Genomic DNA, 17,717 nt, shown 5'->3' with positions numbered 1-17,717 from the left:
GCCTGGGTTTAGGGAAGGGTTATAGTGCCTGGGTTTAGGGAAGGGTTATAGTGCCTGGGTTTAGGGAAGGGTTATAGTGCCTGGGTTTAGGGAAGGGTTATAGTGCCTGGGTTTAGGGAAGGGTTATAGTGCCTGGGTTTAGAGAAGGGTTATAGTACCTGGGTTTAGAGAAGGGTTATAGTGCCTGGGTTATAGTGCCTGGGTTTAGGGAAGGGTTATAGTGCCTGGGTTTAGGGAAGGGTTATAGTGTCTGGGTTTAGGGAAGGGTTATAGTGTCTGGGTTTATAGGGAAGGGTTATAGTGTCTGGGTTTATAGGGAAGGGTTATAGTGCCTGGGTTTAGGGAAGGGTTATAGTACCTGGGTTTAGGGAAGGGTTATAGTGCCTGGGTTTAGGGAAGGGTTATAGTGCCTGGGTTTATAGGGAAGGGTTATAGTACCTGGGTTTAGTTATAGTGCCTGGGTTATAGTGTCTGAGGGAAGGGTTATAGTGCCTGGGTTTAGGGAAGGGTTGTAGTGCCTGGGTTTAGGGAAGGGTTATAGTGTCTGGGTTTATAGGGAAGGGTTATAGTGTCTGGGTTTATAGGGAAGGGTTATAGTGTCTGGGTTTATAGGGAAGGGTTATAGTGTCTGGGTTTATAGGGAAGGGTTATAGTGTCTGGGTTTATAGGGAAGGGTTATAGTGTCTGGGTTTATAGGGAAGGGTTATAGTGCCTGGGTTTAGGGAAGGGTTATAGTGCCTGGGTTTATAGGGAAGGGTTATAGTGCCTGGGTTTAGGGAAGGGTTATAGTGTCTGGGTTTATAGGGAAGGGTTATAGTGCCTGGGTTTAGGGAAGGGTTATAGTGTCTGGGTTTATAGGGAAGAGTTATAGTGCCTGGGTTTAGGGAAGGGTTATAGTGTCTGGGTTTATAGGGAAGAGTTATAGTGCCTGGGTTTTATCCTGATGAGGGTCGTCGTCATTTCCACCATAGCAATGTTTGCTAGAAATAGTCAGGTCTCAGAATACTGTGTTAGAGAGGCGTATAGGGATGGGTGTGGTTATTCAGATGTGTCTTCATTTGAATATCTGAACGGACGTTAGTATTCGATTAGTCGACTACTTTTTCTGAGGAAATGTATATTATAGGCCTATTTTATCAATTACAACATACCATGACATTTGACATTCTTAATTTAATAAATCAACAAACTTTTTAATGTATTTTTTTTGTATAATTGTTTTTCTCCATGCGCCCCAATAAAAAGACGTACCATACATAGCCTCCACACGCGTGGAGCTTGTTGTTGTCGGCCAATCAAAGCGGAACTACAGTCAGAGGCTCCACAGCCTAGCAGGTGAACTGGGATATTTGTAATCAATGCAAAATTACAGAATGACATTACCTTAATGAGAAGGACTAGACAACAACCACCAACAGTAGACTGTTGTTTCATCTGAATGGAGTTGTTGTAGACGAGGACGAGGAGCGCAGCAACACAGCCTGAACTAGCCTTGTTGTAGACGAGGACGGGGAGCGCAGCAACACAGCCTGAACTAGCCTTGTTGTAGACGAGGACGGGGAGCGCAGCAACACAGCCTGAACTAGCCTTGTTGTAGACGAGGACGGGGAGCGCAGCAACACAGCCTGAACTAGCCTTGTTGTAGACGAGGACGGGGAGCGCAGCAACACAGCCTGAACTAGCCTTGTTGTAGACCAGGACGGGGAGCGCAGCAACACAGCCTGAACTAGCCTTGTTGTAGACGAGGACGGGGAGCGCAGCAACACAGCCTGAACTAGCCTTGTTGTAGACGAGGACGGGGAGCGCAGCAACAGAGCCTGAACTAGCCTTGTTGTAGATGAGGACGGGAAGCGCAGCAACACAGCCTGAACTAGCCTTGTTGTAGACGAGGACGGGGAGCGCAGCAACACAGCCTGAACTAGCCTTGTTCTAGACGAGGACGGGGAGCCCCCTCCCTTGTGGAACACAGACCGGCCCCCTCCCTTGTGTCACACAGACCGGCCCCTTCCCTGTGTCACACAGACCGGCCCCCTCCCCAGTGTCACACAGACCGGCCCCCTCCCCAGTGTGACACAGACCGGCCCTCTCCCCTCTGGAACACAGACCGCCCCCCCCCCTTGTGTCACAGACTGGCCCCCTCCCTTGTGTCACACTTCCGGCCCCTTCCCTGTGTCACACAGACCGGCCCCCTCCCCAGTGTCACACAGACCGGCCCCCTCCCCAGTGTCACACAGACCGGCCCCCTCCCCAGTGTCACACAGACCGGCCCCCTCCCCTGTGTCACACAGACCGGCCCCCTCCCCTGTGTCACACGGACCGGCCCCCTCCCTTGTGTCACACGGACCGGCCCCCTCCCCTCTGGAACACAGACCGGCCCCCTCCCCTCTGGAACACAGACCGGCCCCCTCCCCTCTGGAACACGGACCGGCCCCCTCCCCTCTGGAACACGGACCGGCCCCCTCCCCTGTGGAACACAGACCGGCCCCCTCCCCTCTGGAACACAGACCGGCCCCCTCCCCTGTGGAACACAGACTGGCACCCTCCCTTGTGGCACACGGACCGGCCCCCTCCCTTGTGTCACACAGACCGGCCCCCTCCCCTTGTGGCACACGGACCGGCCCCCTCCCCTGTCCGGCTGCAGGGCAGGCTGTACCCAAGTTTAAACCAAGTTATTTGTTTTTGCATGTATTTCGATAATCTGGATATCCGATAAAATGTCATGGGATTATTTGAATAGTGAAATTATTTCAGATGCCTATCGTGTGTGTGAAATGTGTCAGCGGCTGGGGTAGGTCACTGTAGGTGGATCTGCAGATGAGTTGAAACAAGGGCTAACTGGTTGAGGTCAACTTCCTGTGGCTGTATGACAGTTTCCTGTGTATCACCGTGGAGACCAGGTCTGCTGTTAGAGGTCATCTGCCCCAGGCTGACAGGAAGAGGAAGCCCTGTGTGTTACCTGCTAATGATTCCACTGAGCTAATTTAGGCAGTCCGGGAGTTTCTCTCCTGTGATGATATGGTGAGGCTGGGACAGGTGTCAGAGACACTTCCTGCCTTTGTGCGTGTGTTTGTGCATGTGCGTGTGTTTGTGTTTGTGAGAGTGTATGAGATGACTAAAACAGGCAAATTTTTGTGCAATTGTATATTCTATTCTATTTCTACTATTACAACTTTCAAGAGTGTCTGTCTCTCTCTCTCTCTCTCTCTGTCTGTCTCTGTCTCTGTCTCTGTCTCTGTCTCTGTCTCTCTCTCTCTCTCTGTCTCTCTCTCTCTCTCTCTCTCTGTCTCTCTCTCTCTCTCTCTGTCTCTCTCTCTCTCTCTCTCTGTCTCTCTTTCTCTCTGTCTCTCTCTCTCTCTCTCTGTCTCTCTCTCTCTGTCTCTCTTTCTCTCTCTCTCTGCATATCTTTCTCTTTCTCTCTCTCTCTGTCTCTCTGTCTCTCTCTCTCTCTCTGTCTCTCTGTCTCTCTTTCTCTCTCTGTCTCTCTCTCTCTCTCTCTGTCTCTCTCTCTCTCTCTGTCTCTCTCTCTCTCTCTCTGTCTCTCTCTCTCTCTCTCTGTCTCTCTCTCTCTCTCTCTCTCTCTCTCTCTCTCTGTCTCTCTCTCTCTCTCTCTCTCTCTCTCTCTCTCTCTCTGTCTCTCTCTCTGTCTCTCTCTCTGTCTCTCTCTCTGTCTCTCTCTCTGTCTCTCTCTCTGTCTCTCTCTGTCTCTCTCTGTCTCTCTCTGTCTCTCTCTCTGTCTCTCTCTCTGTCTCTCTCTCTGTCTCTCTCTCTCTCTGTCTCTCTCTCTCTCTCTCTCTGTCTTTCTCTCTGTCTCTCTCTCTCTCTCTGTCTCTCTCTCTCTCTGTCTCTCTCTCTCTCTGTCTCTCTCTCTCTCTGTCTCTCTCTCTCTCTCTCTGTCTCTCTCTCTCTCTCTGTCTCTCTCTGTCTCTCTCTCTCTCTGTCTCTCTGTCTTCTCTCTCTCTCTCTCTCTCTCTCTCTCTCTCTGTCTCTCTCTCTCTCTGTCTCTCTCTCTGTCTCTCTTCTCTCTCTCTGTCTCTCTCTCTCTCTCTGTCTCTCTCTCTCTCTCTGTCTCTCTCTCTCTCTGTCTCGTTAGGTTCTTTAAAGAGTTAGAGGATATACACCAGCAGAACATTGTTATAGATGACATCAGTGACGTTGTGTTCAGACACGCCCAGTCCAACTTTGACCCCTACATCACCTACTGCTCCAATGAGGTTTATCAGCAGAGGACCCTACAGAGGCTAGTGTGAGTGTACACACACACATCATATATATACATACATACATACATACATACATACATACATACATACATACATACATACATACATACATACATACATACATACATACATACATACAGTATACGCATGCATGCATGCACACACAAGTCAACTTTGAACTGTGACTGACTGACCTCTGTCTCTCTGTCTCACTGTGTCTGCCTGTCTCTCTCTATGTCTCTCTGTCTGTGTGTCGCAGAAGTAGTAAGAGTCCAGTGTTTAAGGAGGTGTTGACTCGTATTGAGGGCCACCCAGACTGCAGGAACCTCCCAATGATCTCCTTCCTGATCCTGCCGATGCAGAGAGTCACACGCCTGCCTCTGCTGATGGACGTAAGACAGCACTCATATACTGGACACTCATATACTGGACACTCATATACTGGACACTCGTATACTGGACACTCGTATACTGGACATTCATATACTGGACACTCGTATACTGGACACTCATATACTGGACACTCGTATACTGGACACTCATATACTGGACACTCATCTAACACACTCGTATACTGGACACTCGTATACTGGACACTATACTGGACACACATATACTGGACACTCATATACTGGACACTCATCTAACACACTCGTATACTGGACACTCGTATACTGGACACTCGTATACTGGACACTCGTATACTGGACACTCATATACTGGACACTCATATACTGGACACTCATATACTGGACACTCATATACTGGACACTCATATACTGGACACTCATATACTGGACACTCATACACTGCACTCACATCTAACACACTCGTATACTGGACACTCATATACTGGACACTCATATACTGGACACTCATATACTGGACACTCATATACTGGACACTCATATACTGGACACTCATATACTGGACACTCATACACTGCACTCACATCTAACACACTCGTATACTGGACACTCATCTATGGGACACTCATTTAACACTCGTATACTGGACACTCATCTAACACACTCATATACTGGATACTCATACTGGACACATCTAACGCTCATATACTGGACACTCATCTAACACACTCATATACTGGACACTCATACTGGACACTCATATACTGGACACTCATATACACTCATAACACTTTGCAAATGTATTAAATATAATACAACAAATACCTTATGTATGTAAGTATTCAGACCCTTTGCTATGAGACTCTAAATTGAGCTCAGGTGCATCCTGTTTCCATTGATCATCCTTGAGATGTTTCTACAACTTGATTGGAGTCCACCTGTGGTAAATTCAACTGATTGGACATGATTTGGAAAGGCACACACCTGTCTATATAAGGTCCCACAGTTGACAGTGCATGTCAGAGCAAAAACCAAGTCATGAGGTCAAAGGAATTGTCAGTAGAGCTCTGAGACAGGATTGTGTTGAGGCACAGATTTGGGGAAGGGAACCAAAACATTTCTGCAGCATTGAAGGTCCCCAAGACCACAGTGTCCTCCCCTGATTTCTCAGTTTGGCCGGGCGGCCATCTCTAGGAAGAGACTTGGTGGTTCCAAACTTCTTCCATTTAGGAATGATGGAGAAGGGCCTTGGTCAGGGAGGTGAACAATTAAAAAAAACATGGTTATTGCTTTGTTATTATGAGGTATTGTGTGTAGATTGATGAGGGGGGGAAAAGCAATATAATCCATTTTAGAATAAGGCTGTAATGTAACAAAATGTGTGAAAAGGTCGAGGGGTCAGAATACTGTCTGAATGTACTGTATATAACCATGCAGGAACATACACACACACCTTGTCTGTTTATGACTGTCTCACTCTCTGAAGGACTTTGTCTCTTACATAACACTGAAGATTGATTACACTAAACCAGCCTCTTGTTTCCTCCTTTCTCCCTCCCCCTTCATTCTCTCATGCGTTTATTATTTCTATTACTTTCGTTCTCACACTGTTAGTCCCCCTCTGCTCTCTCGCTCCTCTCTCCTCTCTCTCCTCCCTCTCCTCTCTCTCTCTCCTCTCGCTCTCTTCCCTCTCCTCTCTCTCTCTCCCTCTCGCTCTCCTCCCTCTCCTCTCTCTCTCTCCTCTCGCTCTCCTCCCTCTCCCCTCTCTCTCTCTCTCTCTCTCTCTCTCTCTCTCTCTCTCCTCTCTGTCTCCTCTCTGTCTCCTCTCCTCTCCTCTCCCTCTCCTCTCTCTCCTCTCTGTCTCCTCTCCTCTCTCCTCCTCTCTGTCTCCTCTCCTCTCTCCCCCTATCTCCCTCTCTTCCTCCCTCTCCTCTCTCTCTCTCTCCCTCTCTTCCTCCCTCTCTCTCACCCTCTCTCTCCTCTCTCTCTCTCTCTCCTCCCTCTCCTCTCTCTCTCCTCCCACTGCTCTCTCTCCTCTCCTCTCTCTCTCCTCTCTCTACTCCCTCTACTCTCTCTCCTCTCTCCCCCTCTCTCCCTCTCTTCCTCCCTCTCCTCCCTCTCCTCTCTCTCTCCCCTCTCTCTCTCCTCTCTCTCCTCTCTCTCTCCCCTCCCTCTCCCCTCTCTCTCCTCCCTCTCCTCTCTCTCTCTCCTCCCTCTCCTCTCTCTCCTCCCACTGCTCTCTCTCCCCCTCTCCTCTCTCTCCTCCAGTCTTGCTGAACTGGAATAGCTTGTAATGTGTTACTGATCTCTAATATTTTAATATGTTTTATTATAGCTCACACACACACTCACACACACACACACACACACACACACACACACACAGACACACAAACATACACACACCCACACACACACTACTGTAGCCTTCATTTATAATAGCCTTCATCTACTGTACTAGCCTTCATTTATAGTTATTGTGGAAGGAGAATGACTTTATGTTGTTGGTTTCACTTACAGTTCTATCTCTCTGCTCTTCTCTCTAGTTCTCTAGTTTAGATGTTCCCTTGAGTCTGAGGTTTAAGGCAGGATATTAGGCCATGAAGTAGGAGGCTTTTGAGTCCTGAGAAAGTTTTGTTTGAAACTTACTGCTTCCAACCACACTATGTGTGTGTGTGTACTTGTGCGGGACAGCAGCGTGAGAGAGATGTGTTCTAGAAGCCTCTCCCAGGATTAACGAAGTGGTTAACCCTAGCTTGTCTCACAGCCTTTCTTCATCATACTCTGTGTACACAGAATACTTTATTACATTTGATAAAGTACACTCTTTCCTGGGTGTGTGATCTGCTCTGACCCCTGTCCCCTCTCTCTGTTCCAGGTCATTTGTCAGAAGGCTCCCAAGGACTCTGCCCAGTATGAGACCTGTAAGAAAGCCCTCCAATCAGTCAGCAAGGTAAGAGGTCAACTGGGGGTCAAACCCAAACTGATGCCATGTCAAAGCCCATCTCAACATGAGCTCCATGAAGAGCCTGTGTTTCCCTTTGGTCTATGTATGTGAGCCTGCATGTAAGTACAGTTACGTGTGTGTGTGTGTGTGTGTGTGTGTGTGTGTGTGTGTGTTAGGTGGTGCGACAGTGTAACGAAGGGGCCCGTACAATGGAGAGAACAGAGATGATGTACACCATCAACTCCCAACTGGAGTTTAAAATCAAGGTAAGGAGATGGGCTTGGAATTATGCAGTATAGTATGGTAACTCTATAGCTGGGCTTCATGGTAACTCTATAGCTGGGCTTTATGGTAACTCAGTTCACCTCAGTGTGGCCTATAGCTGGGCTTTATGGTAACTCAGTTCACCTTAGTGGGGCCTATAGCTGGGCTTTATGGTAACTCTATAGCTGGGCTTCATGGTAACTCAGTTCACCTCAGTGGGGCCTATAGCTTAGATTCATGGTAACTCAGTTCACCTCAGTGGGGCCTATAGCTGGGTTTCATGGTAACTCTATAGTTGGGCTTCAAGGTAACTCTATAGCTGGGCTTCAAGGTAACTCTATAGCTGGGCTTTATGGTAACTCTATAGCTGGGCTTTATGGTCACTCTATAGCTGGGCTTTATGGTCACTCTATAGCTGGGCTTTATGGTCACTCTATAGCTGGGCTTTATGGTAACTCTATAGCTGGGCTTTATGGTAACTCTATAGCTGGGCTTTATGGTAACTCTATAGCTGGGCTTTATGGTAACTCTATAGCTGGGCTTCATGGTAACTCTATAGCTGGGCTTCATGGTAACTCTATAGCTGGGCTTTATGGTAACTCAGTTCACCCCAGTGGGGCCTATAGCTGAGCTTTATGGTAAGTCTATAGCTGGGCTTTATGGTAACTCTATAGCTGGGCTTTATGGTAACTCTATAGCTGGGCTTTATGGTAACTCTATAGCTGGGCTTTATGGTAACTCTATAGCTGGGCTTTATTGTAACTCTATAGCTGGGCTTTATGGTAACTCTATAGCTGGGCTTCATGGTAACTCTATAGCTGGGCTTTATGGTAACTCAGTTCACCCCAGTGGGGCCTATAGCTGAGCTTTATGGTAACTCTATAGCTGGGCTTTATGGTAACTCTATAGCTGGGCTTTATGGTAACTCTATAGCTGGGCTTTATGGTAACTCTATAGCTGGGCTTTATGGTAACTCTATAGCTGGGCTTTATGGTAACTCTATAGCTGGGCTTTATGGTAACTCTATAGCTGGGCTTTATGGTAACTCTATAGCTGGGCTTTATGGTAACTCTATAGCTGGGCTTTATGGTAACTCTATAGCTGGGCTTTATGGTAACTCTATAGCTGGGCTTTATGGTCACTCTATAGCTGGGCTTTATGGTCACTCAGTTCACCCCAGTACACATGGTGTTATGTTCTGTACACATGGTGTCATGTTGGTCACATGGTGTCATGTTGGTCACATGGTGTTATGTTGGTCACATGGTGTCATGTTGGTCACATGGTGTTATGTTGGTCACATGGTGTCATGTTGGTCACATGGTGTTATGTTGGTCACATGGTGTTATGTTGGTCACATGGTGTCATGTTGGTCACATGGTGTTATGTTGGTCACATGGTGTTATGTTGGTCACATGGTGTCATGTTGGTCACATGGTCACACGTCTTTTCCCAGCGTCCTCTTTGAATCACACTCCATTTCCGTTTCTTTGAACATTGTGTCAGAAATGCTCACATTTCTCTCTCACACATACAAACACACACACATACAGTACCAGTCAAAAGTTTGGACACCTACTCATCCAGGGTCTTTATTTTTTTTAACCATTTTCTACTTTGTAGAATAATAGTGAAGACATCAAAACTATGAAATAACACATGGAATCATGTAGTAATCAAAAAAGTGGTAAACAAATCAAAATATATTTTATATTTAAAGATTATTCAAAGTAGCCACCCTTTGCCTTGATGACAGCTTTGCACACGCTTGACATTCTCTCAACCAGCTTCATGGGGTAGTCAACTGGAATGCATTTCAATTAACTGGTGTGCCTTGTTTAAAGTTCAGTTGTTGAATTTCTTTCCTAGCATTTGAGCCAATCAGTTGTGTTGTGACAAAGTAGAGGTGGTATACAGAAGATATCCCTATTTGGTAAAAGACCAAGTCCATATTATGACAAGAACAGCTCAAATAAGCAAAGAGAAACGACAGTCATTACTTTAAGACATGAAGGTCAGTCAATACAGAACATTTCAAGAACTTTGAAAGTTTCTTCAAGTGATGTCGCAAAGACCATCATGTGCTATGATGAAACTGTCTCTCATGAGGAGCGACACAGGAAAGGAAGACCTATAGTTACCTCTGCTGCAGAGGATAAGTTAATTAGAGTTGCCAGCCTCAGAAATTACAACCCAAATAAATGCTTTACAGAGTTCAAGTAACAGACACATCTCAACATCAACTGTTCAGAGGGGATTGTGTGAATCAGACCTTCATGGTCGAATTGCAGCAAAGAAACAACTACTAATAAGAAGTGGACACTTGCTTGGGCCAAGAAACATGAGCAATAGACATTAGACCAGTGGAAATCTGTCCTTTTGGTCTGATGAGTCCAAATTAAAGATTTTTTGGTTCCAACCACCGTGTCTTTGTGAGACGAAGAGTAGGTGAACGGATGATCTCTGCATGTGTGGTTCCCACCATGAAGCATGGAGGAGGAGGTGTAATGGTGTGGGTGTGCTTTGCTGGTGACAATGTCTGTGATTTTTTTAGCATTCAAGGCGCACTTAACCAGCATGGCTACCACAGCATTCTGCAGCGATATGCCATTCCATCTGGACTACCATTTGTTTTACAACAAGACAATGACCCAACACACCTCCAGGCTGTGTAAGGGCTATTTGACCAAGAAGGAGAGTAATGGAGTGCTGTATCAGATGACCTGGCCTCCACAATCACCAAAACCTCAACTTAATTGAGATGGTTTGGGATGAGTTGGACCGCAGAGTGAAGGAAAAACAGCCAACAAGTGCTTAGCATATGTGGGAACTCCTTCAAGACTGTTGAAAAAGCATTCCAGGTGAAGCTGGTTGAGACAATACCAAAAGTGTGCAAAGCTGTTATCAAGGCAAATCTAAAACATATTTTGATTTGTTGAACACTTTTGTTTGGTTACTACATAATTCCATATGTGTTATTTCATAGTTTGATGTCGTCACTATTATTTTACAATGTAGAAAATAGTACAAATAAAGAAAAACCTTTGAATGAGTAGGTGTGTCCACACTGTAGACTGGTACTGTATATATGTGTGTTTTACATACATACATACATACATACATACATACATACATACATACATACATACATACATACATGCATACATACATACATACATACATACATACATACATACATACATACATACATGCATGCATGCATGCATGCATACATACACATACATACATACATACATACATACATACACACACACATACACACATACACACACACACACACACACACACACATACATACATACATACACACACACACACACACACACACACACACACACACACACACACACACACACACACACACACACACACACATACATACATACATACATACATACATACATACATACATACATACATACATACATACATACATACATACATACATACATACATACATACATACATACATACATACATACATACATACATACATACATACATACATACATACATATTCAAACAGGTTCTCATACACACATTTGTGGACACACTTTGTCAGACAGGCACATGTGTTGTAGTGATGTGGGAAATTGCTGCTGGTACATGTGGGCCTAACAGTTGTCTGCAGGGCTGTGAACATACATCCTGCCCTCATAGCCAGCTGCTCACACACACTACACAGGAATGTCTGGTGTGCATTACATTTGTAAACCTTGATATTGATTGTCTGTGTGTGTGTCTCTCCCCCCAGCCCTTCCCACTGGTGTCGTCCTCTAGGTGGATGGTGAAGAGAGGGGAGCTCACAGCCTTCGTGGAGGAGAACGGCATCTTCTCCAAGAAGACGTCACGGCAGCAGGTCTACTTCTTCCTCTTCAACGACGTCCTCATCCTCACCAGGAAGAAGAGGTGGGTCCACAGTCTCACTAGCCAATTACAGCCAATCCCACAGTCTCCTGACCAATCACAGTCAACTCCAGTCTCAATAGCCAATCACAGCTAACTCCTACAGTCTCGCTAGCCAATCACAGTGAACTGCACATTTTCACTAGCCAATCGCAGCCAATCCCACAGATAGGGAGGGTGTGGTGGTGGTGAAGGAAAGTTTAGGCATGGTAAATATGACCATGGCAAGCTCAGATTCTCTGTAGGTCGTTGCGACAGAGTTATGTGCGGGAAACTCTGTGTTCATGTGTGTTGTCTCTCTGGTATGAGTCAAGTGTGACTTTGGAGTATGGGCCGTTTCCCAGAACACACCTCAGCACCCTGTCCCAGCATGGTGACAGTGGAGGTGTAGCCACGGGGCTCCAGTAACAGGGTGTGCCTGTTTTGTTTTTATCTTTCACTTTCTCAGAAGATATGGGACCATTTCTGGCAGACTCTACCTGGTTGATTTATTAGAGGGAAGGTACTCATGATAGCTCTTAGTAATGAAAGCAAAACTGTGATGTCAACTACTGGAAGAAGCAGTGGAACCTTTAGCACAAGTGTAACGGCCTGGCTGAACATACAAACCTGTTTCTGTTGGTGTGCTCACAATCTGTGTGTGTGTCTGTACATGTGTCTGTGTATCAGTACTGAGCCTATGGATCTGCACATTGTCAGCAGGATCAGAACGGAAGCTTGTTTTACCCCCCAAAAAAAAAAAGAATATATTTCAGGAACATTCTGCGCCCCGTCAATACAGTATGACTTCCTGGAAACCAGATGGCTCTCATTAATTTGTGTGTGTGTGTGTGTGTGTGTGTGTGTGTGTGTGTGTGTGTGTGTGCTTCTCATTCCCCCAATTCTCCTTTTTTTTTTCATCTCCAGCTGTGTCTGAGACGGATCATTCTGCCGCTTTCTCTCTAAATGACTGAAACCTTTTTTCTTTCTGGGAATTTGATCCAAAGCAGCTCCAGTGGTTTCCAGGACTATTTGGATACGTGTTGGTGTGGAATCGGTTCTGCTGTGGCATGTTACTATTCCTCTCTTTCTCTCTCTATCGGTTTCTCTCTTTCTATTTCTCTTTCTCTGCATGATCAGAAATAAAAGCACTGGCTAGACTAATTGGAATCTAGGTCACGGTACATTAGGCCAACAGTAGAGCTTGACAGGGAGTGCAGAGCCAACGTTAACCCTGGACTCCATGCTACTGGCCGGTCCCTCTTGGACCTCCTTTTCTCATAGCTTCGTCTAGCCAGGGTGATTCTACTGCTGTTTGACCTGGAGAGGAGATGGCTCTGATGTGCAGTTCACCTGCCCATCTACTGATGTGTATTGTTGATTAACAAACAACTGTAAGTCGCTCCAGATAAGAGGATCTGCTAAATGACATAAAATGTAAGAATGTAACAAATTAAGCAATTGTTGTGGAGAGATGCATTGCTGAGTGACACTACATACCCTACATTACTCATCTCATATGTATATACTGTACTCTATACCATCTACTGCATCTTGCCTATGTAGTTCGGCCATCGCTCATCCATATATTTATATGTACATATTCTTATTCATTCCTTTACACTTGTGTGTATAAGGTAGTTGTTGTGAAATTGTTAGATTACTTGTTGGTTATTACTGCATTGTCGGAACTAGAAGCACAAGCATTTTACTACACTCGCATTAACATCTGCTAACCATGTGTATGTGACCAATAACATTTGATTTGATTCTCTGTTCAGGAAAACCCTAGACCCACAGGAACACTTGTGTAATGACTCACCACTACTACACAGCAGCTGGCCTCTCCTCTTCTCCCCACCCTCTTCTCCTCTTCCTCTCCTCTTCTCCCCTTCCTCACTCTTTCCTCCTCTTCCTCTCCTCACCCTCCTCACCCTCTTCTCCCCTTCCTCACCCTCTCCTCCTCTTCCTCCTCTTCTCACCCTCCTCAACCTCTTCTCCTCTCCCTCACCCTCCTCTTCCTCTTCTCTTCATCTCCTCCTCTTCTCTATCCTCACCCTCCTCTTCCTCTCCTCTTCTCTATCCTCACCCTCTTCCTCTCCTCTTCTCTATCCTCACCATCTTCCTCTCCTCTTCCTCTCCTCTTCATCTCCTCTTTTCTCTCACCTTTCCTTCCCCCCCCCTCTGCTTTTATCCCTCTGTCTTCTCTCTTCCAAGCTTAATCTTCCATCTTTGTTTGTTTGAGCTCTGTGGGTCTGACATTTATTGACAACTTTGATACCTTCTGGAAACAAAGCTCGTATTAATTATAAGGAGGATGAGATCCACCCAAATCATGTGGGTTCCTGGATCCTTTCACAGCATTGTAAGGAGGATGGGATCCACCCAAATCATGTGGGTTCCTGGGTCCTTTCACAGCATTGTAAGGAGGATGAGATCCACCCAAATCATGTGGGTTCCAGGATCCTTTCACAGCATTATAAGGCTGCGTTGAGACAATGCCAATGTAAATTCTCCCAGGGGCGTTGGAAGACCGACTCTTCCCAGTAAAGCAATGACAACAGTCAAGCATCCCAGAAACGTGTTTAAAAATAGCCCACGTTTCTGTAAAGATTAGAGAGGATCTCATGTTAAATAGTGTTGAGGTAATATGACTACAGGTTCATCTGCCTCACCTGATAATGTGTGAAATGCTTGATAATGTATGCGATATCAACAGAGGTATATTTTCTGTGTGATTTTAAATATTGACTGGCCTACTCAATGAAAAAGCTTTTAAACTGCAACCTGGTTCACGTCATCAGTCTACCTACCAGGGTAGTGGCAGGAACTAACGGGGAGACATAATAAATACCTCAGTATTCCTACTTAGCACCAGGACATTCTTCTCTCTGTCTGTCTCTCGCTCTCTCTTTCTCTCTCATATATATTCAAATCCTGGGGTTTTATTGGCTTGGGAAACATATGTTTACATCGAAGAAAGATAAATAGACAGGAAATAAACATATATATATTTTTTAACAGTAATCATTACACTCACATAAAAAAAATAATAATATAGACATTTAAAATATGACATTATTGGCTATGTACACTGTTATAACAGTGTGCAAAATGTTGAAATAAACAGATATATATTTATAATGGTGTTTGTTCTCCACTGGTTACCCTTTTCTTGTGGGAACAGGTCACACATCTTGCTGCTGTGATGGCCCTACAACTTCAGTCTGCCAACAGATGACACTCTTCTTCTCGCTCTCTCTCATTCTCCCTCTCGCTCTCCCTCTCGCTCTCCCTCTCGCTCTCCGTCTCTCGCTCTCTGTCTCTCATTCTCCCTCTCGCTCTCTGTCTCTCATTCTCCCTCTCGCTCTCTGTCTCTCATTCTCCCTCTCGCTCTCTGTCTCTCATTCTCCCTCTCGCTCTCTGTCTCTCATTCTCCCTCTCGCTCTCTGTCTCTCATTCTCCCTCTCGCTCTCTGTCTCTCATTCTCCCTCTCGCTCTCTGTCTCTCATTCTCCCTCTCGCTCTCTGTCTCTCATTCTCCCTCTCGCTCTCTCTCTCTCATTCTCCCTCTCGCTCTCTCTCATTCTCCCTCTCGCTCTCTCATTCTCCCTCTCGCTCTCTCTCTCATTCTCCCTCTCGCTCTCTCTCTCATTCTCCCTTCTCTGTCTCTCATTCTCCCTCTCGCTCTCTGTCTCTCATTCTCCCTCTCGCTCTCTCTCTCATTCTCCCTCTCGCTCTCTGTCTCTCATTCTCCCTCTCGCTCTCTCTCTCATTCTCCCTCTCGCTCTCTGTCTCTCATTCTCCCTCTCGCTCTCTCTCTCATTCTCCCGCTCGCTCTCTGTCTCTCATTCTCCTTCTCGCTCTCTGTCTCTCATTCTCCCTCTCGCTCTCTGTCTCTCATTCTCCCTCTCGCTCTCTGTCTCTCCCCCTCAGTGAGGACAGCTACACAGTGATAGACTATGCTCTGAGGGGGCAAATTTGGGTGGGACCCTGCCAGGCCGAGGATGTCAACCTATCACCCGTCAGAAGCACCGCTGGAATGCTGACATCACGGCAGCCTGGGGCCAGCCACCTCTTCCGCCTGCGTTTCCGTAGCAACCACTCCGGAGACAAGGTGCCCATGGTCCTGGGGGTGGAGCGAATGTAAGTGTCACCTTCTACTGTGCAACACTTGACCTTTGTATCTGTGTGTTTCTTTCTATCACTCTCTCCGTGCTGGGTCCTATCTGTGATCTCTCTCTGAGCTGGGTCCTCTCTATCTCTCTCTGAGCTGGGTCCTCTCTATCTCTCTCTGAGCTCAAATTCCTCTCTGTCACATCTCTCTCTGAGCTGGGTCCTCTCTGTGATCTCTCTCTGAGCTGGGTCCTCTCTGTGATCTCTCTCTGAGCTGGGTCCTCTCTATCTCTCTCTGAGCTGGGTCCTCTCTATCTCTCTGAGCTGGGTCCTCTCTATCTCTCTGAGCTGGGTCCCTCTATCTCTCTCTGAGCTGGGTCCTCTCTATCTCTCTCTGAGCTGGGTCCTCTCTATCTCTCTCTGAGCTGGGTCCTCTGTGATCTCTCTCTGAGCTGGGTCCTCTCTGTGATCTCTCTCTGAGCTGGGTCCTCTCTGTGATCTCTCTCTGAGCTGGCTCCTCTCTATCTCTCTCTGAGCTGGCTCCTCTCTATCTCTCTCTGAGCTGGCTCCTCTCTATCTCTCTCTGAGCTGGCTCCCCTCTATCTCTCTCTGAGCTGGGTCCTCTCTATCTCTCTCTGAGCTGGGTCCTCTCTATCTCTCTCTGAGCTGGGTCCTCTCTATCTCTCTCTGAGCTGGGTCCTCTCTATCTCTCTCTGAGCTGGGTCCTCTCTATCTCTCTCTGAGCTGGGTCCTCTAGCTCTTTCTGAGCTGGGTCCTCTCTATCTCTCTCTGAGCTGGCTCCTCTCTATCTCTCTCTGAGCTGGGTCCCCTCTATCTGGAGCTGGGTCTCTCTCCTTAGTCTTGTTGACTCTCTATCTCTCTGAGCTGAGCTGGGTCCTCTCTATCTCTCTCTGAGCTGGGTCCTCTCTGTGATCTCTCTCTGAGCTGGGTCCTGGCTCTGTGATCTCTCTCTGAGCTGGCTCCTCTCTATCTCTCTCTGAGCTGGCTCCCCTCTATCTCTCTCTGAGCTGGGTCCTCTCTATCTCTCTCTGAGCTGGCTCCTCTCTATCTCTCTCTGAGCTGGGTCCTCTCTATCTCTCTCTGAGCTGGGTCCTCTATATCTCTCTCTGAGCTGGGTCCTCTCTATCTCTTTCTGAGCTGGGTCCTCTGTTTCTATCTCTCTCTGAGCTGGCTCCTCTCTATCTCTCTCTGAGCTGGGTCCTGACTATCTCTCTCTGAGCTGGGTCCTCTCTATCTCTCTCTGAGCTGGGTCCTCTATATCTCTCTCTGAGCTGGGTCCTCTCTGTGATCTCTCTCTGAGCTGGGTCCTCTCTGTGATCTCTCTCTGAGCTGGCTCCTCTCTATCTCTCTCTGAGCTGGCTGGCTCCCTCTATCTCTCTCTGAGCTGGGTCCTCTCTATCTCTCTGAGCTGGCTCCTCTCTATCTCTCTCTGAGCTGGGTCCTCTCTATCTCTCTCTGAGCTGGGTCCTCTCTATCTCTCTCTCTGAGCTGGGTCCTCTCTATCTCTCTCTGAGCTGGCTCCTCTCTATCTCTCTCTGAGCTGGCTCCTCAGCTGGTATCTCTCTCTGGGCAGTCCAGTGCTGGGTCCTCTCTATCTCTCTCTGAGCTGGGTCCTCTCTATCTCTCTCTGAGCTGGCTCCTCTCTATCTCTCTCTGAGCTGGCTCCTCTCTATCTCTCTCTGAGCTGGCTCCTCTCTATCTCTCTCTGAGCTGGCTCCTCTCTGATCTCTCTCTGAGCTGGGTCCTCTCTATCTCTCTCTGAGCTGGGTCCTCTCTATCTCTCTCTGAGCTGGCTCCTCTCTATCTCTCTCTGAGCTGGCTCCTCTCTATCTCTCTCTGAGCTGGCTCCTCTCTATCTCTCTGAGCTGGCTCCTCT

General features: G+C 46.9%; 1 protein-coding gene across 1 annotated transcript in view; it reads left to right on the top strand.

The window, feature by feature from the left end:
* The window catches only part of LOC112235881 (rho guanine nucleotide exchange factor 26-like), an 83,664-nt gene that overhangs the window by 36,170 nt on the left and 29,777 nt on the right, over window positions 1-17,717 (top strand). Inside the window, exons 6-11 of the mRNA XM_042296463.1 lie at window positions 4,091-4,243; window positions 4,480-4,612; window positions 7,467-7,541; window positions 7,712-7,801; window positions 11,575-11,729; window positions 15,641-15,850. Of these exons, the coding sequence (XP_042152397.1) occupies window positions 4,091-4,243; window positions 4,480-4,612; window positions 7,467-7,541; window positions 7,712-7,801; window positions 11,575-11,729; window positions 15,641-15,850 (816 nt within the window). The remainder of the gene's footprint in view (window positions 1-4,090; window positions 4,244-4,479; window positions 4,613-7,466; window positions 7,542-7,711; window positions 7,802-11,574; window positions 11,730-15,640; window positions 15,851-17,717) is intronic.

This window comes from Oncorhynchus tshawytscha, linkage group LG13 (assembly GCF_018296145.1).
Source record: "Oncorhynchus tshawytscha isolate Ot180627B linkage group LG13, Otsh_v2.0, whole genome shotgun sequence".
Lineage (NCBI taxonomy): Eukaryota > Metazoa > Chordata > Actinopteri > Salmoniformes > Salmonidae > Oncorhynchus > Oncorhynchus tshawytscha.
Note: the sequence above shows the minus strand (reverse complement) of the source record. Positions and strands in the feature narration are given on the sequence as shown.